Below are 22574 nucleotides of genomic sequence, written 5' to 3'. Positions count from 1 at the left end.
TATAAAATTTTGATGTGCTATTTTTATTGATGAATACAGATGTTTTTTACTTTCTTAAATAATTATTTTATTTAAAATTTGTTTTGATTACTATGTATATAAAGCCAGTAATTTTTACTCTTAAAAATACTTTTTAGAAAATTTAACATTCTATGTAAACCAAATAAAATTAATTTATTTTAAATATTTAGGTGTCAGACAAAGAGAAAATTGACCAACTGCAAGAAGAACTTCTGCATACTCAGGTAATTCTGATGAGTAAAAAAACCCGGAGACTTTTTCTTATACTTTCATGTAAGTTTGGTGATGTGAAACTAGTTTTTTAACAAAGCAAAATTTGGAATGGTTTAGTGATAGAACCTTATTATCAATAGATGCAAAAAATGGAAAGGCTAATTGAGAAATAAGGAATAAGGAAGGAACTTGATAAGTGTGGTTAACTCATTTATGTGTAGAAACCTATTTTTGAGTGAACCTTGTGATTCTAATTTTAAGGAAAAATACTACAGAAAAAAAAAATGGGGAAAAGTGGCTTGTCCTTCTGTAAACCTGTGCCTGCATTTTTACACTGAGTAGGCTAAGAGAGTTAAGTATCACTTAAAGAAATTGGAGTTGAGTCTACCCGCAGGAACTTTTCTCTTTGCTTCTCTAAAGCCCAAAACCAATCAGATAATAACTTCTAAAAGTATTATTGACACTACTGTGAAAAGCTATTCTCTCACAGTTGATGATGAAATTATCATTATTTTAAAGACCTATTGTTCTGTGCAATGTAACAGGTAGGTAACATTCTAGTGTAAAATTGCCTTGTCACCCACTCAGTCATTAGTTATTCTATATAGATAACAATGATACGCAGTAATTAAGAAGTTATTTTTTTTTTAAGTTAAAAAGACATTATCTTGGGTCTCTCTTCTTAGGGAGAAAAAATACAAGGGACAATCTAGATGAAGTTAAACAACTAGTATATTTTGGGTCAGAGGTTTCCTTAATATCTGTGTGTTGATTCTCATACCTGGCTATATGTTAGAATCGCCTGTGCTCTGGGCAGCACCACATATATTTTTAAGACTTCCCAGCCAGGTGATTCCGGTCTGCAGCCAGAGTTTAAGAACCACTGATCTCAAAGTGTGGTCTCTGGAGCAGGAGCATCAGTATCCTTTGGGAACTTGTTAGAAATGCAGATTATTGGCCTATTCCAGACCCACTGAATCAGAAACTCTGGGAGTAGAACTCACAAATCGTTGTTTTTAAAAGCCCTCAAGTGATTCTGCTGCATCCCTAAGTTTGAGAATTACTGGTCTAGAGCTCTGGAGGATGGCCCAGTAGCCCATCTGTGCAAGATGGCTATAGATTGGCACCTGTACCAAAGAAAGTTTCCATCCCCAGAAAATGTAGACGCCATAGTTACAAAGAAATGAGCCATTGGAAATCCTGCCACCCTTATATATCCATTGTTATCAACCCTTCAACTTTTGCAGTTGTAGTTGTTAACTACTGGGCGTTAACACAAACACTGTATGGAAAATTGATATAATAAACTATGGGGTTATCTATATCAGTGATGTCCGATAGAAATATAATGCAAGCCACATGTGTTATTGTAAATTTTTACATTAAAAACGGGAAAAAGAGGGCCGGTCCAGTGACGTACTGGTCAAGTTCATGCACTCCACTTTGGTGGCCTGGACTCCACAGGTTTGGATCCCCAGCACGGACCTAGCACAGCTCCTCAAGCCACGGTGTGGCAGCATCCCATGTAAAATAGAGGAAGATAGGTACAGATGTTAGCTCAGGGCCAATCTTCCTCACCAACAAAAAGAGGGGGGGAGGAAGAATTAGGTGGAATTGATTTTAGTACTATATTTTGTTTAACCCAATAGATCCCAAATAGTATTATTTCAACATGTAATTAGTATGGAAAAATATTCATGAGATGTTATATTTATTTACTGAATCATAGATATATGTATGTATTTTACAGTTAACAGCACATCTTGATTCAGACTATCCCTGTTTCAAGTGCTCCATAGCAACATGTGGCTAGTGGCTGCCATATTAGACAGCAAGGATCTCATTCTTAGATACTACCAGACTTGTGTTGTATATACTATTACTACATATAAATGAATGAGTTATATGTTTGTAGTAGAATCAGTCCTATAGTTCTCCCTGTCTCATACTATATGGTTCATCTACATAATGTTTTTGTTTAATTTGGCTTAAGTTGAACATTCTCTGAAGGTAGAACTATGATTCCCTGTTATTTACTTTGTTCTTGGAAAATTACAACAACCCAAAAAATTTTCTAAGAGATATTTTCCGTTGTTAAAGGCATGATATTATAAATTGGACATAAACATTCTGCTGGTTGTAGGAAGGAGTAATTCTTGATAGTTTTCTGAACATTGTTAATGTTTAGAGAAGAAATCATAGTGTAAAAACTGAGAAGGCCAATTAGCAAAGGACAAAATTTATTTGAGAAGAAATGTGTGTAGCCAAGCCTCTACTTTGACAAAAACGGCCTGTCTAAGCGTGTTAGTCTTCTTTAAGTGCTTTTCTATCAATATGTCAAAAATTAATGTGTAGTCTCTGGCCACAGAAACTTACCAAAACTTGGAAATTTAAGCCTTCGACTCAGACTTACATTCCAAACTCTGATTTTGGGCAGGCTACGAAGCCTTCCTAACTGGAGATTCCTAATCATACAGCCTTGGCCTCCGGGGATGCCTTAGGGACTAATGCGGGTGAAACCCTTAGTAAAGAGCCTGTCATGCGATGCATGCTTGGGTACTGCTAGCTAGTATTATTTTATAACATAGAGTTTTAATCAAAACAGTAAATAACATGGGGAATGGGAAGAATTTGAATTTTTGTCAAATGTCCCTGAAACGAAGGTTTAAAATTTTGATATGATAGAAAATATTACTTCATAGGGTGTACTTAAGAACTTGCTTCTTTAAATTCTTACATTTTTGGTATTTTAAATAATTTAATGTCCTCAATGTAAATAATGAAGAATTTTCCAAAAATGCCAATTTATAGTAGAAAACTATAATGAATTTCACCATTTGTATGAGATAATATTCATAATTTATTCTGTCCTCTCAACATTTTCATAGGAACTGTTTAAATGAAATAATTCATTTTAAGTTAGTCGAGACATACAACTTTTGGAAAACTGTAATTTAGACTTAATAAGTGTTATTTATTAACCTTTTTCTTAACATAGTTATGTGTATTATTTGTTGCAGTTAAAGTACCAGAGAATCTTGGAACGGTTAGAAAAGGAGAACAAAGAATTGAGAAAATTAGTGTTGCAGAAAGATGATAAAGGCATCCATCATAGAAAGCTTAAGGTACTTTAAGTTTATCGTAATTTGGTAATTCTCAGAACTTTGCCACTTTACATTGTGCATTCATCAATACCAATTTTTAAGGAACTGTAAAATGTTCTGTCATCCTTCTCTTTCTAACCTGATTTCTTTGGGAGATAGGGAGATCTCTTCCTATGTTAAACATTTCACAAATTGTGGTCTCCAAACATTTGTTTTATACTATGCCCATAAAATCTTTATACTTGTAAGAGTCATTTCTCGTGAATCAGTTTATTTTTCTGAAATACCTAGTTTATCTTTAGGCTTATTTAATTTCTGTGGCTATAAAATCAGAATTGTGAATTGATAGACATTTAGATATGACTTATCATCACTGCCTTACTTGTATTTCTATTGAATGGTTAGGCTACTTTTTCAAAGAGTGAACATTTTCTTCTGGACGATTCCTTAGGCATTTAAAGAATTTTTGAAAAAGCATATGCTGGTATTGTTATCAGCACATTGGTAATTAACCATTATCAGTAAATTAAATCTTACTATCCCCCCCACACTAAACCAAGCTGTATGTGCTAAATTAAACTGAAGTCATCCTTTTAACTTAAATCTCATATAGGTAAACAGAATTTATGTGTAGTAAAACTGCACTAAGTCATGGCACATCCATTCTGTAGCCAAGGTCCAAAGAAATATAGTTCTAGTTTAGCCAACATGTGTTAGTAGTTCTGACTCTAAATCATGACTGCGTGAGACAAATGAATAGTATGGCTTTGTTTACAAGTCACACATGTCAGCTGAGAAATGTCATGTCCAAGTGTTTATGTATGTTGAGAGTTGACCTCAGAAACAGTATTTTCTCTCATACAATAAAATGGTAATGAAAATTTGAAAAGTTTTTTGTTTGTTTTTAGGTGGATGGGACACAGTTGCTTTGCATTTAATTATTTCTAGGTGTTAAGAGATGAAAGGAATCATAGGCTCTCATTTTGTTCCTACCTCGCATTAAAACTTATCTTTAGTAATTAATGCTTCATAGTAGCCTCTTTTCCCAGGCCTGTTTATTTGTTCCTTTATTCATCAAATATGTACTTGAAACTTGTTGTGTACGAGGCACCACGTTCAATCCTGATTCTACTGAGAGAAAGAATACAGGATATATGCCCCTGATGCTCACGTTATAGTCTGCCCAGTTGTCAGAGCACGCTTAATCATTATTAGGGACGTGGCAGCCTTTTTGGTGATTCTTTCTCTACTTTTATCCTTTCTTCAGTCTGTCTCCCTTTCCTTTTCTCTTTTTCTTCCCTCTCTCTGACACACACACAGAAAACTTGGTAGAGGTCAAGTTCCTTTCACTTGGTCACCTGATCCCTTGTTTGGCCTTTTTGGTGTTAGTGGTTTTCCTTTGTTGGGCATGTAATGTTAGCTCTTCAGTATTAAATAATAACTTCCCTCTTTGACCAATTCATTAGAAGGCTAGGAAATCCTGAATTAATGTACTTTAGTAAATCAATATATTTCTAAATTAGATCAATTAGATAAGAAGAAATGGAATTTTATTCTTACTGTTTTACTTTTTACTATAATAATGTATTTGTATAATTAAAAAAATAGTGATTATAGAAAAACATTTTGAATTTATCAGCCTTTTTTCTCTTGACGCATCTGTGGTATTTTTTTTTTAAATGTTTTCACTGTTTTGTTAATTTTTTAAATTTTATAGAAATCTTTGATTGACATGTATTCTGAAGTTCTTGATGTTCTGTCTGATTATGATGCCAGTTATAATACTCAAGATCATCTGCCAAGGGTAAGTGAAAAATTAATACCCAGTGAACTTGCCCATTAGCAAAATAAACACTAGGTTCTGAAAAAATTAAATGTGTTATTATACACATGCACACAAGTATATACACAATAGATGTGGATAATGACATAGTAGATTTTACTATATAACATTTATTCATGTGTTCTGAGTGATGTCTTAGCATTGAATGTTGTTTGACTGTATTTATGTGTAATGAAGGAAGGATATCAGATATTTGGCATTATGTATTCATAATATTCGTGATATTAAAATATCTGAACAGTGGATTAAGTTAGGCACATGAGTGACATTTAACCTCATAGTATTGAAAATGTCTTTGTAAAGAGTAGACTAGCAATGGAAATGATTTGTGGAACATTAATGATCTGGTTTTAGAAATAGTGGTTTAAATTAGCACAAGTGGTTTTTTTTCCTTTTATTTTTTGGAGAAGATTAGCCTTGAACTAACATCCGCCGCCAATCCTCCTCTTTTTGCTGAGGAAAACGGGCCCTGAACTAACATCTGTGCACATCTTCCTCTGCTTTATATGTGGGATGCCTGCCACAGCATGGCTTGCCAAGTGGTGCTGGGATCCAAACCAGCAAACCCCGGGCCGCCAAAGTGGAACACACAAACCTAACTGCTGTGCCACTGGACCGGCCCTAAATTAGCACAAATTTTAAATAAAAATTTGGCTATGAACATTGGATCCAATTAATGTTTTGTTGTTTATGTTTTCCATGTGTATACCTGTATCAATCATTTTTTTATAGATGATATTTTAAAAATATATTTTAAAATATATTTTTTTAACTTGGTGTTTTGAAAGACTAAAAAATCTCAGAGCAGCATCCCAAATCTATTTAAATTTAATTTAGTATCGAAAGTTAAGAATAAATGTTGTTTGTTTTGTGGTAAGGTGGTTGTGGTTGGAGATCAGAGTGCTGGAAAAACTAGTGTGTTGGAAATGATTGCCCAAGCACGGATATTCCCACGAGGATCTGGGGAGATGATGACGCGTTCTCCAGTGAAGGTGAGAAAATGGGTCATCCGAATGAAGCTCCTCAGGGGAGTAATCGCTTCAGGGAGCTTTGATCATTGTGTTGAAATAAAGAATTTTAACTAGAGAAAGAACTGATATATAGCATTTGCAGTGATTTGTATTGTAGAAATCAGTGGGAGGTACAGCCAGGCGGCCAGTGTAACAGGAGCTGAGTAAGGAGGGGAGAGCAGTGGGAGGGGAGGGCAGAGGTGCAGTGGGAGGCCTTGCTGTACTGAGCTGTCATTAGGCCTTGGGATTTTGTTCTGAATAAGATAAATGAGAGGCCGAATGAGAGAATGAGAATATTGGAAGTGGAGCCAGTAAATATAAATCATCTCTAGGTTTATTGTAAAAAAAGAGTAGAGAAATGCGTCAGTAGCAGTTGTAATATATTGGGACAAGGGAAGGTTTTTAAAGATACTTATATGCTGATTGTAATGATCTAGTTGAGAAAAAAAATGATGATGCGAGAGGGAGGGGACAGTTGCAAGAGCAAAGTCATTGAGGCGGCAGAGGCTGGGAGTCAGTGAACAAGCTGTCTGTCTTTAGAAGCACTGACAATTCAGGCATTGTCACAGGAAGAAAGTCTGGGGCTAGAGTCTTTCAACAAATATTTATTGAGTGCTTAATACATGCCGCAGTGTTCTGGGCAGTGTGTTGGTAAACAAAACAAAGATCCTTGCCATAATGGAGGATATATTCTAGTAGAGGGAGACGGACAATAAATAATAAACATAATAAATAACCAATTTACATAGTATATTAGGAGGTGGTATGTGTTATGCAAATAAGAAAAGGGAATGGGGGTGCCAGGGTTTTGGTAGACTGCATCGAGAAGGTGACATTTGAACAAAGACTTGCAGACAGTGAGGGAGAGGATCGTGTGGATATCATGTAACAGAGTGTTCTGTCAGGGAGTCAGCGCAAGGCCCTGAGGTGGTTAGGTGGCTCTCGCGGTCGAGGCCAGTGTGGCTAGAGCAGAGTGAAGAGTAGTAGTGATGAGGTCAGGGATGGTGGAGGGCAAGGGGAAGCAGGTCATTAGGGGCTCGTAGATCATTGTGTAGGCTTTGGTTTTTATTTTGAATAGATGGGGAGCCACTGTGGGGTTTTGGGCAGAGTAACAACATTGCTTTTTAAAAGGCTTGCTCTGGCCGCTGTGTTGAAAACAGATGCAGGCAAGATGGGTAGAACCAGAGAGACCAGGTGGGGGACGATTGAAGGGTCCAGGTGACAGTTGCGCCAGGGAAGTTGTGGTGAAAGTGATAAGAAATGGTTGGATTATGATCTGTTCTGAAAGAGGAATCAATGGGATTTCTTGATAGATTTGATGTGGAATGTGAGAGAGAGAGAGAGAGAGAGAGAGAGAGAGAGTCAGTCAGTCATCGGGATGCTCTGAGGTTTTGGCCTGAATGAATTAAAGGCTGTGGTTGACATGGAGAAGTCTGGGGTTAGATAGGTTTGGGGAAGAAGATCAGGAGTTTTGGACTTGCCTGAGGGATGTTAACAAATAAGCACTTGGATATACAAGTTTGGAGAGAGGTCTGGGCTAGAGACATAAATTGAGTCATAATCAAGTCTCTAAAGGTAGTATTTAAAGCCATGATCTTAAAAGAGGGAGTGACTAGTGACAGAGAAAACACAGGATGAAGGATTGCTTCCCCGGCACTCCCAGCGTTAAGAGGCTCAGGGAAGAGGAAACAACAAGAGCTTGTGAAGAAGCAACCAGTGCGAGAGGAGGGAGCCAGAACAGTATCCTGGGAGCCAGGTGAAGAAAACATCCAGGAGGAAGGGGCAGCTGAGGTCGACTGCTGCTGCCAGGTCACGGAAGATGAAGACTGAGAATGGTGGCTGAATTTACCACTGGAGGCGAGGAAGTAAGCTATGTGGAAGCTTCCTTCTGATTGCTTCCACTCCTCAGTGAAATAAGAAGCTAGATCATCAGCTGTTAAGTAAAGAGAGGGGAGAAGATATTGAAGCTTGAAGCAGGAGGGAAAGTGTGGAGTTTTTTCTAGGCAAATGGTGACTCCAGGAAGGAGTTGATGAGGGAATTTGAGAAATTAGGATTACTGAGTTGTGCTGAAGTCCCCATTAAGGTCTCTGGACGTAAATTTAAAGGGCAGCTGTATGGTTGTGGATTTTTTTTCTTTTGTGTTCAGCTGGTGGGTATAGGTATAGAGTATTTGGAGAATTGGGAAATTGAAATCACCAAGAATGGAGGCCCGAATAGTGGTAGAAAGTGAGACTCTGAGGCTGAGGCTAAAATTGTCAAGACATGAAGTTTGTTTATAACTATAGCAAAGGGGTATTGGGCAGTCCAATGTGACTCATGCAGAGCACTGTTTTGGATCTGGCTGTGAATTCAACCATGTTGTGTAAAGCTAGTTTCTTTTTCATTTCTCTGTGGTATTGGGTGAATGTACCACACTTTATAGATCCATTTTACTTTTTTTTGGTGAGGAGGACTGGCCCTGAGCTAACATCTGTTGCCAATCTTCCTCTTTTTGCTTGAGGAAGACTGTCGCTGAGCTAATGTCTATGCCACTTTTCCTCTATTTTTTTTCTTTCTTTCTTTTTTTTGTGAGGAAGATTTGCCCTTAGCTAACATCCATTGCCAATCTTCCTCCTTTTTTTTTTTCTCTTGAGGAAGATTAGCCCTGAGCCAGCTTCTGTGCCAGTCTTCCTCTACTTTATATGTGAGATGCCTCCACAGCATGGTTGATGAGTGGAGTGAGTCCTCACCTGGCATCCAGACCTGTGAACTCGGGCCCCCAAAGCAGAGTGCATGAAAGTTCAACCACTTGGCCACAAGGCCGACCCCTTATCTTCCTCTGTTTTACGTGGGATGTCTCCACATTGTAGCTTGACCAGCCATGCCCAGGATCCAAACCTGCGAACCCGGGGCCACCAAGGCAGAGTACACGAACCTAACCACTATGTCACCGGGCTGGCCTGATCCATTTTACTATTGCCGGGCATTTGGGATACTTCTAATTTAGGGAGGGGAAAAACCCGCTTACACCTCATATCAAGTGCTATAATCAGTTGTAAAAACATTGTAAACCTACCTTTTTACTTTGTTACCAGCACCCTAATTGTAGTGGCTCTGGGTGATGTTGTATTTCAGGAAGGAGTGTTAACTTTCTTCTGGCAGGAGGGTAGAGCATGGACAGATTTCCTTGCAACACACAAGGCTGGTCTCTTCCCAGTTCGCATTACTCCCCTGGTATTTATCTGTGTTGACAGCCCCCAGGGATGCTGCTGATGTGTAGTGTGAAGGAACACCTGGATTTGTGCAATGTGGTGGCGCTGTCTAGACCATGTAAGTGCTAGGGGAATTCATATGAATTGTAAATGCATTATTAATCTCAATGTTCTCTTAATTTCAGGTGACTCTGAGTGAAGGTCCTCACCACGTGGCCTTGTTTAAAGATAGTTCTCGGGAGTTTGATCTCACCAAAGAGGAAGATGTAAGTAGAATTCATAGGAGGTTCATGTGTGTAACTTTACAACCTGTGAAGGCTTATAAAAGACAATTAAATGGAATGTTTTTAACTGAAGATTTTCTTAGGATTTTGTTGTTTTGCATTAATAGCTTGCAGCATTGAGACATGAAATAGAACTCCGAATGAGGAAAAATGTGAAAGAGGGCTGTACTGTCAGCCCTGAGGTAAGCGTTGCAATTCATTTCAACAGTGTTTTATGAAAATCCAATGTTTACACTTTGAAATAAAGCATGATACTGGCGTTGATGTTTAGATTGCAGCTGTTCCATACGTATGTAGTTGTTTTTTTAATATTCCAAATGATGTATCACTTTTTGGGTAATTTTCTAGAATAATTACTTTTAGAGTCAGAAAAAGAATAACATTTTTCTGAGTACTGTATCTGGATGCTTGAGATATAGAATTTTCAGAATATCAGCAAAAAATTCCTAACAAACTGCCCCACGATATTAATTTTTTTTTTTTTTTTTTTTTTTCTGAGTAGACCATATCCTTAAATGTAAAAGGCCCTGGACTACAGAGGATGGTGCTTGTTGACTTACCAGGTGTGATTAATGTAAGTGTACACAAAATAGGTATTTTATCATATTCCTATTGTGGAAAACATTTATAATGACATTTAAAACCTTTTTCTTCAAGACTGTGACATCAGGCATGGCACCTGACACCAAGGAGACTATTTTCAGTATCAGCAAAGCTTATATGCAGAATCCTAATGCCATCATACTATGTATTCAAGGTAAGTCTTATCACAAGATTTTCATTGCACTGATATGCTTCCTTTAACAACCCAAGCCTTGCTCTAAATATACACATCACATAAACATACAGGATAAATATGTTTTACTTCCTCCTCTTACTTGTGCATTTTATTAGTAAATAGAATTGAAGTTGGGAATATTTTTGTAAATTTCACTGTAGGCATCATAGAAATTTTTATTGGCTAGAATTTCTTTTTATAACTAAAATAAATGTGTTAAAATTTTTCTTACTATAATGTGGACACAAGGCTGTAGCTTGTAGATGTTTTCAAAATCCATTTTGCGATTATTACACTGGCACTTTTCATTTTGTTTTCAGATGGATCTGTGGATGCTGAACGTAGCATTGTTACAGATTTGGTCAGTCAAATGGATCCTCATGGAAGAAGGACGATATTTGTTTTGACCAAAGTAGACCTGGCAGAGAAGAATGTGACTAGCCCAAGCAGGGTGAGGGCAAGTTCTTTACTGTGAGAGAACAGTCTTTGTGTAAGCTCCAGCTGCGACCGCGACTGGTTGGTTAAAAAAACTCTTTATGGAATACTCTACTTGATCAGAGGTGGTAATGGAATAAAACAAAGTATTGGAAAGTTATAGTAAATTACTTAAGTGCAATTTTGAGGTATAAATAAAATTCCATAATGATAGTTTCAGTCATGTGCCACATAATGATGTTTCAGTCAGCGATGGACTATGTATTCGATGGTGGTCCCATTAGATTAGTACCATATATCCTAGGTGTGTAGTAGGCTATACCATCTAGGTTTGTGTAAGTGCACTCTATGATGTTTGCACAATGGCAAAATTACCTAACGAATCATTTCTCAGAATGTATCCCCATTGTTAAACAGCACGTAACTGTAGTTCACTTTGGAAATACTTAAATTCCTAATGTTGCTTACTCTAATTTAATTTTAAAAATTTTGTATAGTGATAATCAGTTATGAACTTCATTTGTGGTGTTTCTTTTTTTAAATTATTTTTAGTTGATTTTCATAAATTAGTGTAAAACTAGTGACAGTGTAGATTCCTCTTGGACCTTATGTATATGCCATTTTTCTTTTTTCAGATGAACATTACCTTTCTTAACTGACTGAAGACTGTATAGCAGATATTTATAGTAGAGAAGGCATTGAATTGGGTCTCGGGCCTCAGCATTCTTAGCTATGCTCCCCCACCAACTAGCTGTTGGGCAGATCTTGTTTTCTTTTCACATCCAGTCAGTGCACAATCCAACCTGTTAGTCTAGTTGATCTCTAGGGTGCTTTCCTTTCTGAAATTGTATGACTTCTACGTATGGTGTTCAGTGTCTCACCCCACCCCCGCTTCCTGTAACAAGGGAAGAGCTTTATTTCAAGGAGACATTGTGTGTAAGTCTTAGTAGAGTGCAAATCTTGATTTAGGGCATGCTCATTACTCAATTATAAAGGCATAAGGTAGTGGTTAACAGGACAGAGTCTGTAGCCAGATTGGTTTCAGATCCCAGCTCTGCCATTTGCTAGCTGTGAAACCTTGGGTAAGTTAGCTTTTTCAGTGCTTAAGGCTTCCTCTCTGTTGGAAATAAAGATATTCATGCTACTGTCTCATAGGTTGTGAAGGTTTAATGAGTTAAAGGTTTAATGAGTTTGTTTTAAAGTGATTGACATAGTGTTTGGCAAAAAAAGGGTTATATAAGTGCTGGCCGTCATCTGTTATTATAATATTTTTATCCCCATAGAACAACAACTTCAGACTAAGGCCCATCCCTCGTACTGCTGTTTACATTTCTCTCCTTCCACCTGAAACTTTCTGGGACTGTGCCTCTGTGTCAGGGGTTCCCAAGACGGACCACCCCTAGGTTCGCTGATTCTCTAGAAGGACTCGACTCAGCACATAGTCATACTTACACCAAAGATTTGTTAAAGTGATAGGATAGAAAGCAATATCACAAAGGGAAAATGTACAAGAGGTGATGTCTGGAGGAAACCAGGCTCAAGTTTCCAAGAGTCCCCTCCGAGTAGGGTCACACCGATGTGCTTACTGCCCCCAGCAACAGGTTGCTCGTTGGAGACTCAGCACCTGAGCTTTTTATTGGGGGTAGTCATGTAGGCACCCTCAAGTACAAAAATTCCAGACGCCCAAAGGAAAGCAGATGTTCAGCATAAACCACATTGCTTGCACAATGAACCACTGTATTTAGGGAAATTTTTATATCAATGTAGGGAATTGTTTACCAGTTAAATTCCCAGATACCAGCCAAGGACAAGCAGGCCTTTCTAAGGACAGCAGTGTTGGGCCTGCTGTGTTAACTCTCTTCCTCACAGCCTCCGCGACCTCCTCTGTGCCTTATTTTTAATGGTAAAGCCCACTGTGGCAGTATTGGTCCTGATATGCAGAATGGGAGAAGTGAGGTAGATGCAAATTTCTGTGCCTCTTTCCCATCTCTCTTCATTCCTTTCGTTTCTTAGGGTTGTAACTTGCTGTAGAGGACGGATTCTTACCTCAATATTAATCTGAATGGGCTTCTGGGAGTGGGAACTCTTTTACTTTGTGTGTGGATGATGGATCTCTCCGCAAATCTGCAGTTTTCTGGAGATAGAGTCCATAGTTTTTATTACATTTAGGAAAGAATTTTTGACCCTAAAAGAATTGAGAGCCAAAGGATCCAAATATTTTAAAAAAAAAAAAAAAAAGTAATAAAAAGAGGCAGTCTAACTTGGTTAGAATTTAGGTATTTAAAGAAGAATATGGGGAAATAATAATAGTAGCTACCATTTATTGAGTGCTCTGCATGCCTGGCACACTGTGTTAAGTATCCTATCTTATATAATCTTCTCAGCAATCGTTTTGAAAAAGTTAAGTAACTTACTTAAGGCCACTTAGCTAGTAGGTGGCAGAGCAGGATTCGTACTAAGCCCAGACTCCAAAACACTGTGCATCATTCCAAGTTTTAATTTTGGTACTTTTGTTTTAATAATACTTTTTTTAGTATGGTAAAATTAAATGTATTTATTTTTTCCTCAAATAACAATTGAAATACATTTTAAGCTTTTGTACAGATTTATATATTTAATTTACATGTTTAGCATTAAATTTGCTTTTTAAATAGTATATTTTGCTTTAAAAAATTATATAAACCTACATCTCACATTTGTTTTTCCCACTTTAAAAAATAGATTCAGCAGATAATTGAAGGAAAACTCTTCCCAATGAAAGCTCTAGGTTATTTTGCTGTTGTAACAGGAAAAGGTATGCAAAGATGGATTATTATAGTTTCAGTTTTTGTTGTTTTCAGCTATTAAAGATTAATTTTCTTAGAACTTTGCCATCCTCTTTCCCTAGGAAACAGCTCTGAAAGCATTGAAGCTATAAGAGAATATGAAGAAGAATTTTTTCAGAATTCAAAACTCCTAAAGTAGGTATCTTGTTTAACTATTTCAAGATTTTATAGCTTAAATTGTTTTCACTTAAAAGTTTTTTAGCCATTAGTTTAACATTGAATTTCCAGAATTTTCCCCAAATAGTGGTCTGCATCTAATAAGCAAGTCCTCAAGCTACTCTGACAGAATTGGGAGCACTTTATCACATGGTACAATACAGGCTGGCATAATGAACCGCCTCCTGGGATGTGGGCACAGAACAACACCACCGGCACCTCTGCAGTTTCACATAAAGTGATTTTTAAAAATCAATATGTGTACACATTTCTCTTACAGTATTAGGGAAAGTTGGAGTGGGGAGTGGGGATGTCAAAGGGGTATCCCTAAGTAGACATTGACAGAAATTGACAGAAAATAAGATACTGGCAGAAAACCAAATAGAATTGCTGAAAGGCAACTGAGTTATATTAAAATTTTATATGTAGAGAGTCTCTTGAAATGGAACAGTTTAAGCTTACCCCCTCACTGTGTTTAAATAAAATTAAAACTTCAGTTCCTCAGTCACACTAGCCACACATTTCAAGGGCTCAATAACCTTGTGTAGCTAGTAACTACCATATGGAATAACTCAGGTACAGAATATTTTCTTCATCACAGAAAGTTTTATCAGACAACGCTGGTGTAAAATGTCTAAGTGGCTATTCTCATATTGTCATAATAAGCACATTCTCAAACTTATTGATAGTATTGCCCTTTTTCCCATTTTAATATACTTTAGCTCTTATTATTTTTTAATAGGACAAGCATGCTAAAGGCACACCAGGTGACTACAAGAAATTTAAGCCTTGCTGTGTCGGACTGCTTTTGGAAAATGGTACGAGAGTCAGTTGAACAACAGGCCGATAGTTTCAAAGGTAAGTTGGGTTTTTAAAATAAGTAAACAAACTTAGCATTTCTTTTAGCTGGCAGCCTTAGGCATCCCTCAGATTCTTTACTCCCTTTCTTTAACAGCTGCTTTTTAGTTCATTTACTATTAGATAATATGCAGAAAATGGGGAGAACATAAATCTTCACTTGTACAACGACAGGATTTTCCCTTTCTGGGGAAACATTGCTGGGAGCACACTGCAGAGTTTAAACAGATTAGGACCTTTGTAGTAGTGTTTGGGAGAAAGAGGTTTGTAAACTGTAGAGAAGTCAGATGCCCTGTTTTTGTGGGGAAGAGAGGAAATGTGTTGGAAAGCAGAGCAGCCTGTGTTCCAGCTACACTGTACTAGTTCCTGAATCCCACACTTTCCTGCTCCACGGCTTTGCTTCCATAGTTTCATTTGATGAGAATATACCCGCCTTCCCTTTTCCCACTTGGAAAGCCTACCTGTTTATCCCATTTGGTTCCTCAGCACCCTTGTCAGTATTATTATTATTCCTGTTTTACAGAAGAGGGAACTGAGGCACAGAGTAACTTACCTAAGTAATGCACCCAGTATCACACAGGAATAGATAATAGACCCAGGATTTGAATTTTGGTGGTAGGACTCCAGAGTCCGTGCTCTTAGCAGCTGTACTAAACTGCTTCAGCTGTGTGTTTTGTGGATTGAAAATGGAGGAACTAGAGTCAAGGAGATAAATTTGGCAACGATTGCAGTAATGAGATTCTGAGATGTCGAGACCCCAGAGTATTCAGGACTCGTAGCTTCACACTCAGAAATTCAGTTAATACAGAAGATGTGCAAGATGGCTTTGACCACTGCATCTGGAAAGAAAGAGAATCCTCAAACTTGAATATGTTTCTTCCTCAGCAACACGTTTTAACCTTGAAACTGAGTGGAAGAATAACTATCCTCGCCTGCGAGAACTTGACCGGGTAATATTTTTGTACTTCATGATTTTGTGTAGATCTGATGTAATATTGTGTTCTAACAAAATTGGTTGATGAGCAAAATCTGGTGAGCTAGATTGCTTGGGTTTTGACCATGGTTACTAATTTAGAGCTGCAAGAATTCATTTCCAGGAGCAGTTCTCTGTTCTACAATAATTTAAATTACTTATTACGTAATACTAAACAGTAAGTAGGGATCATAGGATGTCACAACAAGGTTAAAAAAATGTTTTCTGAGCCAGCCCTGATGGCGTAGCAGTTAGTTTGGCACACTCTGCTTCAGCGACCCAGGTTTGGTTCCCAGGCATGGAACCCACACCACTCACCTGTCAGGAAATTTTGGCAGTGGCTCACGTAGAAGAACTAGAAGGGCTTACAAATAGAGTATAGAACTATGTATGGGGGCTGTGGGGAGGAAAAGAAAAAAAAGAAGATTGGCAACAAATGTTAGCTCAGGGTGACTCTTTCATGGCAAAAACACACACAAACTGACAAAAAATTGTTTTCTGAGAAGGTGAAAAATATTCTTTCAAGGTCTTATAGAATTAATGTATTTTATCTAATGTAAACTTTTAAAAATTATACATCAACTTTTTTAATTTTCAGCATTTACCATGAAGAAATGTACTGATTTAGTGGGACTTAAAATGCCATCAGTTATAAAACAGAGCATCATGTTACTAGTACACTAAATTAATATGTCCTGATACTTTCACATAACATTTGTTATGTGAAAAACTTATCTGAACAAATGTTAATGTGGAAAGCTGCATTCAGAATTGAGTGGATAAGGTAGACATATATCAGTTTCTCTGTCCTTATCTGAATATTGGCATTCCTAAAAGAAAGACTAGAAGAGAAAAGCATTATTTGCTGCTCATGCATGCTTCAAACCCAAGGTCAGCCCACTAGCCTGTCAGAGGCCTTCCTTTTAATTATCTTTGAAAATCATGGCAGGGCAAATTGACTGTCTTATGAGAATCTTACTTATTTCTATCTATATTGTCTAGAATGAACTATTTGAAAAAGCTAAAAATGAAATCCTCGATGAAGTTATCAGTCTGAGCCAGGTTACACCAAAACATTGGTGAGTATTTGACCTTTTCCCAGAGACTTTACTGTAGGAATTATAATGAAATACTCAAATTTAGATTGATAAAGCAGTGATTTATGGTAGCCTTGGCTCATCCCCCAAAACACTTAGTAAATAGGCAAGAACATAAACGTACATGCCGTTTGCTAAATCTAACCACTATTCTAGACTAACCTATTAAGTATTTAAGTACAATAAATTGTATATTTATTAAGTATCTTTCAGAAAAGATGTTCTGAAAGATAGCTTTCTTCATGCTCTTTTAAAATCTTGATTTGTCTTAGGCTTTTCTTCATCATATACTTAATAAATACATAATTTTGATTTCTGTAAAATTGGGCAAAAGTTTCATCAAATTGTGCTTTAGATAAATATTAAACAGTCCATCAGAACTGGTTGCTCTTATTGGATTAATCATGAACTATAGAGAAAATTGGTTTGTAAAGCACGAAGAGTGTATATTTTCTAGTTCTCATTTCTGAGTAAGAACACAGTTGATGTTTTTTATATGTGCCTAGTATGTTTTGTACAAATTACATTTCAAATTGAATCCTAATTGAGATTTTTTTTTAAATAGCAAGTATATGCATCCTTTTCAAAAATGCTCATGCAAATCTCTTTCAAGGCAAGCTGTCACCTTTAATTTATGTTTTATGTAAATTTTGGCACCCTTAAATTTGTTGGAATGGGGCACTGTAACCAAAATAGGTTCTGTGTACCTCAAGCAAACTCTGTATAAATAGCCTTGAAATTTCTGCAGTCATATTTTAATTAACAAATTCCTTGTGCATAAATTATCTTTCTAATAAAGCCTGTAGTATTTTTAAGAATTTATTATTCTTGGAGCAGAACTATCCTTACTGCCATTCTTCATAAATATTTTCTGTACTTCTTCTGTTTGGTCAGTTGAAGATGATCAAAACTGAGCCTGGACGGTAGTGTCCAGACCTGAAGTTTGCACTCAGCATTGCTAGTTTCCCCATTTGGTGCCCTTTCTTCCTCAGTGGTAAACCCTGTTTTCTCTTCAAGTAGTCAAAATCTGCCTATTTTTAATCTCCTCTCCTTATCCAAAAAAGAATTCTGATTTTATCTATACTTGTTGGCTGATTAATCAGATATATATAAAACACAACTTGTTATGTTTGCTATTATTTGTATTTTAAGCCAGTTCTGGGGCTTTTTGAAGTTGCACAAGATAGATCATGTAGAAATGCACACACACACATACACGAAAGGAATATACTATTACTTGCCTTCCTAGGTTGTATGAAGATAATGTATACACAAAGTGATTTGTAAACTATAATAACTAGGAATGCTATTTATGGGAGGAAAATGTAGTGCCTCTATAAATTTCTGGCATCATCAAATGGAATGGTTAGTTTTGTTTGGACAGAACAAGTCTGATATCAGAGTAAACCTGTGCTAAAGTGAGCCTTGAAGATAAATTTAATTTATTTAACACAAGGTGGCTGAAGGGCATTGTGAAGGGACAAGACTTCTGTCTTGCCAGCTTGCCTATTGAGAAGGCAAGGGAGAGAACTAGGACATCTGGCTGCTAGAGATTTATTCTTTGAGCGGCTGGATCAGATGATTCTGTATCTTCTCATCAGCTTCTTTTTTTCAAGCTCTATGGCTTAACACAAACAGATCAAAATAGCAGGGCCTAATCTTAACTCTTCAGGCCATATTGAATTCAGCTGCATTGTAGCCAAAACATTTTATTTTTGTGATATAGTTGATGTTGTCTTAGGTAGTATCTTTTTGCTGCATATGCCTTATGTCATATTTTAGGATCTATGCCTAAGACATTTATACGTATTTAAGTCACAGGACTGTGTAATTTATATTTGGCTATCTGGAAGCAGTGTTACAAGCATTTTGTGTCCTAATGTGATAGTTTATTTACTTATAGACATTCTACTATACTTTAATGGTATTTTCAGAAAGTTATTGGGGATTTAGATATGACATATGATGCATTATAGTGAGAAATAGGCTCTCAACGTTTTCACACAATATACCTGATCATTAGGAATCAATCACGTTAAGCAGGAGATATTGATATATCATTAACATTATGTGACCATGATTATAGGTATGTCTTTTTTTCATATGTTGTTTAGAAGGATGGCTGGCTGGATTTATAGAAATATACTTTTTAAAAAAATGATACCATGGCTTGCATTCAATTTTTGGCGAAAAATATTAAGTTTATTTTGTTGACGTTAAAAGAATGGAAAGAAAATGGGAATGCGCAGTTGAGTCCCCTAACTCAGATTAGAGGAATCAAAAAGATTTCTGACACATAATCTGAGATCTAAAGGGTGAATAGGTGTTAGGTAAAGGCAAGGAGAGGAATATTGCAGAGTCCAGGAGGTGAGAGTGTGAAAGGTGGCACAGGTCACTGAAGGCGGTTACCTGTGGCTTTAGCACAGGAAGAGGCAAGAGGCAGGAGATACAACAGTAAATGAAAGCAAAATACAGATTATTAAGAACCTTACAAGCCGTGTTCAGAAGCATGGAATTTATCCCATGAGCAGTGAGGGCCATTGAACAGGTTTAGGTCAGCTTTGCATTTTAGAAAGCTCTTTGTAGTAGGGAAAATGGACTACAGGTGGAGAAAACTGTGAGCAAGGAGACAGTTGGCTGTTGAAATATTCTAGATTAGAGGTGATGGCAGCTTGAACTTGAATAGTGATTGTGCAGATGGAGAAGAGGAGATATTTTTGAGTTGAGAGGTTACCTAGAAGGTATAATTGACAGGATTTAGTGATTGGATGTGTAAGTAATGGAGAAGACAAGTCGATTAAACAGTGAGTACATTTATGTCCATAAGTACATTGCTAGGAATCTATGGAAATGAAGATATGTTTGACAAAGATGAACACACTAGAGTCTTCACCACAATTTTGTGTGTAAGTGTAAAAAAATTGAAAATTTAAGTTTCCTATTTGGAATTACATAATATTTGATTTATCTATAGAGTGGATTGCTGTGCAGCCATTGGAAACATAGGATGTTGACATGGAATACGATGTACAATATACTTTAAGTTTCAAAAAAGTATAAAACAGTATGTGTAATATCCACTTTTGTAAACACACAAATATTTATGTAGGCTTTAAATTTTCTTGATAAATTGAGCAGTGAATAGTCGTAATCTACTGAAGGAGGAATTATGGAGGACTTCTTACTTTTTCTGGATTGGTTAAAATTATTAAATGGAGCATATCTTCTGCTTTAAAAGAAGAAATTTCCATTTTGAAACAATTTTTAATTAAAATGGAGTATAAGTAAAGTTCCTGGAGATAAAGAGGGTAATAAATAGAACTATAATGTTAATCGTATTTTGTATATTTGTGGTTTTTATCCCCGGATAATAGCAAAATTTAGGATAGAGAGGAAGTCTACAGTCACAAAGAACGTATGCTGGGGAATTGGTCTGTGTAAGTAAGTGTAGCAGTTGGTAAAACGAGATGGAGTGGCCTCACAGTACAGGTGTCTTTCCATGAGAGTTGAGGACTAGTGGTCCAGAAGAGAGATTGTGGGGTGAAGGGAACACAGCTTCCATTTTCTAACTCTACAGCATATTCACCTAATGAGCAGCTTCCAGTCAGCAGAATTTGAGGACAATCACTGTGTGTAAGGGAGAGCCAGGAAAGGTTTGAAGATACAAGGAACAGGGAAAGAATAAGAATATAAAATGGTTTGTTTGCTACGGCACAGGGTATTGGGGGCACAATAAAAATTATTGTGAGGGAGGGGAGCAGGGGGAGTCTGGACAGAGGACAGCAGCTTGGTGATGAAATGGCAGGTGAGGCTCGGTAAGGATAGGTTTGGGAAGCAGCAGCCTTCTTTGAGAAAGTTACTGCAGGCCTGTCAGGATGTGGTGGTCTGGGATTTTGTTATGGTCGTCTTAAAAGGGTGCCTGGGCTGTAGATTCCTCGCCCACAGACTCCTAGGAAGAGATAACAGACCATGTCTGTTCTGAGGCAGGAACAGCGAAAAGCTCTGGTGGTCAGAGGCTGGAACCTAGTCTTCTGTTCATCTTTCAGAAATCTTGAGTTTGTGTTCAGAATTGTATCTGAATAGGAGGCCCTGACAAGCTTCTTTTCTTCCAACTTGCTCCTAAAATTCTCCCATTATCTGTCATTAATGTCATGACTAAATTGACTCGGTCCTTCTGCTCCTCAGTGGTATATCCTTTTCTTATACTCTTTCTTTTGTTTTCTGGTTGTAACTGAAAAAACACCTGAAAGTTAGCAAGGAGAACCCAGCAGCTAAGCTCACTGACTCTGGGCTTAATGTTACACTACTGTTGAGTGAGTGATCACGCATGCGTAGTCTTAGACAGGAGGAGGTGTTGACTTCCTCACCCAGGAAAAGCACAGCTTGGCTTTTAGACGTCAGGGAGGTTTCTGCTACTATGAGCTTTGTGACTGATTCTGGAGGGTTGAGGTTACTCTTAAGACTGACCGCTGGATAAGCAGAGTGTTTTTGTATATTGTAGTATTATATTACAGTAGAAATTAGTTTGGGAGAAGCCAAATAAATATTTTCTTGAGATTTCAATTTTTTTTCTTGATTGAAATAGTTGCCTTTTTCTTATTTAGAGAGCTGTGTTCTTGAAAGATGTGTTTTAAGGCAGAATTTTCAACTTGATTATGCATCTTTTATATTGTTACCTTAGTCATGAGGTGTTGAACAATTTCTCTAGGAATATCCTGTAACATCTCTTTGCTTTGTGCTATGGTCTGATAAATTGTTAAAATTTTACCAAGAAGTTTTCAGTCTTGAGCTCCACTTCACAGTCAACACGTACAAAGTATGTATTACTTTAGGCAAATAAGCACATGAAAAGATGCATAGAATTATTAATCATTAGGAAAATGCAAATCAAAACCACAATGAGATACCACTATAAACCTATTAGAATGACTCAAATTAAAATGACTACACCAAGTGTTAGCAAGGTGTGATGCACAGGTGTGCACATAGGTCAGAGCTTTAAATATGTGCAGTTTATTGTAAATTAATGATACTTCAATAAAGCTATTTTTAAAAACTTAATATTAGTGATCTTGAAACTTTTTTTTTTTTTTAATTTTAGGGAGGAAATCCTTCAGCAGTCTTTGTGGGAAAGAGTATCAACTCATGTGATTGAAAACATCTATCTTCCAGCTGCACAGACCATGAATTCAGGGACTTTTAATACTACCGTGGATATCAAGCTTAAACAGTGGACTGATAAACAGCTTCCAAATAAAGCAGTAGAGGTTAGGATATAATTTAATTAAATGGGTAAGAAGCATTATCTGAAGGGAGTAGGAGCTGTGAATTTTAGGTTTTATTCCCATCACAGTGACTGTCTTTCTTTTTGGTCCTTATGCTCCATTTATTCTTTATTCCTCATCTCTGTGTTGGGATTAACCTTAATGCTGCTACCAATTACTACTTTTATAGAAATTTACTAATTGGTATGGTGTTGGTCTGACGGTATTGGTTCTTCTTCCAAAGATAGCGTTTAAAAAAACAAGCAAAATTTGCTTGAATGTGAAATATTTTTAGCTTCTTGTGTGGACAGAGATTCCATAAAGACAATGTTTGATGGATGAAACATTTACCGATTTTCTGCAGGGCTCGACTATACTTAAATACTCATTCCTTAGTTAGGATCCTGCCAGAGGTTAGACTAGGAATTATAAGAAAGTACCCTAAAGTTTGCATTTCTGTTACCCATGTATCTTGGCTCTACCCCTTAGTAGCTGTGTGATCCTGGGGCTAGTTGCTTAAC

The 22574-nt window shown here is 37.0% G+C and overlaps 1 protein-coding gene across 4 annotated transcripts in view; it reads left to right on the top strand.

Annotated features, from left to right (window-relative positions):
• Window positions 1-22574, top strand: part of OPA1 (OPA1 mitochondrial dynamin like GTPase) — an 82744-nt gene that overhangs the window by 25044 nt on the left and 35126 nt on the right. For all 4 annotated transcript variants that reach the window (XM_046658890.1, XM_046658893.1, XM_046658891.1 and 1 more), the window contains 15 exons: window positions 192-245; window positions 3255-3359; window positions 5056-5142; window positions 6060-6173; window positions 9569-9649; window positions 9775-9849; window positions 10170-10241; window positions 10325-10424; window positions 10766-10896; window positions 13602-13674; window positions 13768-13840; window positions 14604-14719; window positions 15605-15669; window positions 16695-16771; window positions 21891-22056. In XM_046658890.1, coding sequence (XP_046514846.1) covers window positions 192-245; window positions 3255-3359; window positions 5056-5142; window positions 6060-6173; window positions 9569-9649; window positions 9775-9849; window positions 10170-10241; window positions 10325-10424; window positions 10766-10896; window positions 13602-13674; window positions 13768-13840; window positions 14604-14719; window positions 15605-15669; window positions 16695-16771; window positions 21891-22056 — 1389 coding nt within the window. The remainder of the gene's footprint in view (window positions 1-191; window positions 246-3254; window positions 3360-5055; window positions 5143-6059; window positions 6174-9568; window positions 9650-9774; window positions 9850-10169; window positions 10242-10324; window positions 10425-10765; window positions 10897-13601; window positions 13675-13767; window positions 13841-14603; window positions 14720-15604; window positions 15670-16694; window positions 16772-21890; window positions 22057-22574) is intronic.

Source organism: Equus quagga, chromosome 4, assembly GCF_021613505.1.
Source record: "Equus quagga isolate Etosha38 chromosome 4, UCLA_HA_Equagga_1.0, whole genome shotgun sequence".
Classification (NCBI taxonomy): Eukaryota; Metazoa; Chordata; class Mammalia; order Perissodactyla; family Equidae; genus Equus; species Equus quagga.
Note: the sequence above shows the minus strand (reverse complement) of the source record. Positions and strands in the feature narration are given on the sequence as shown.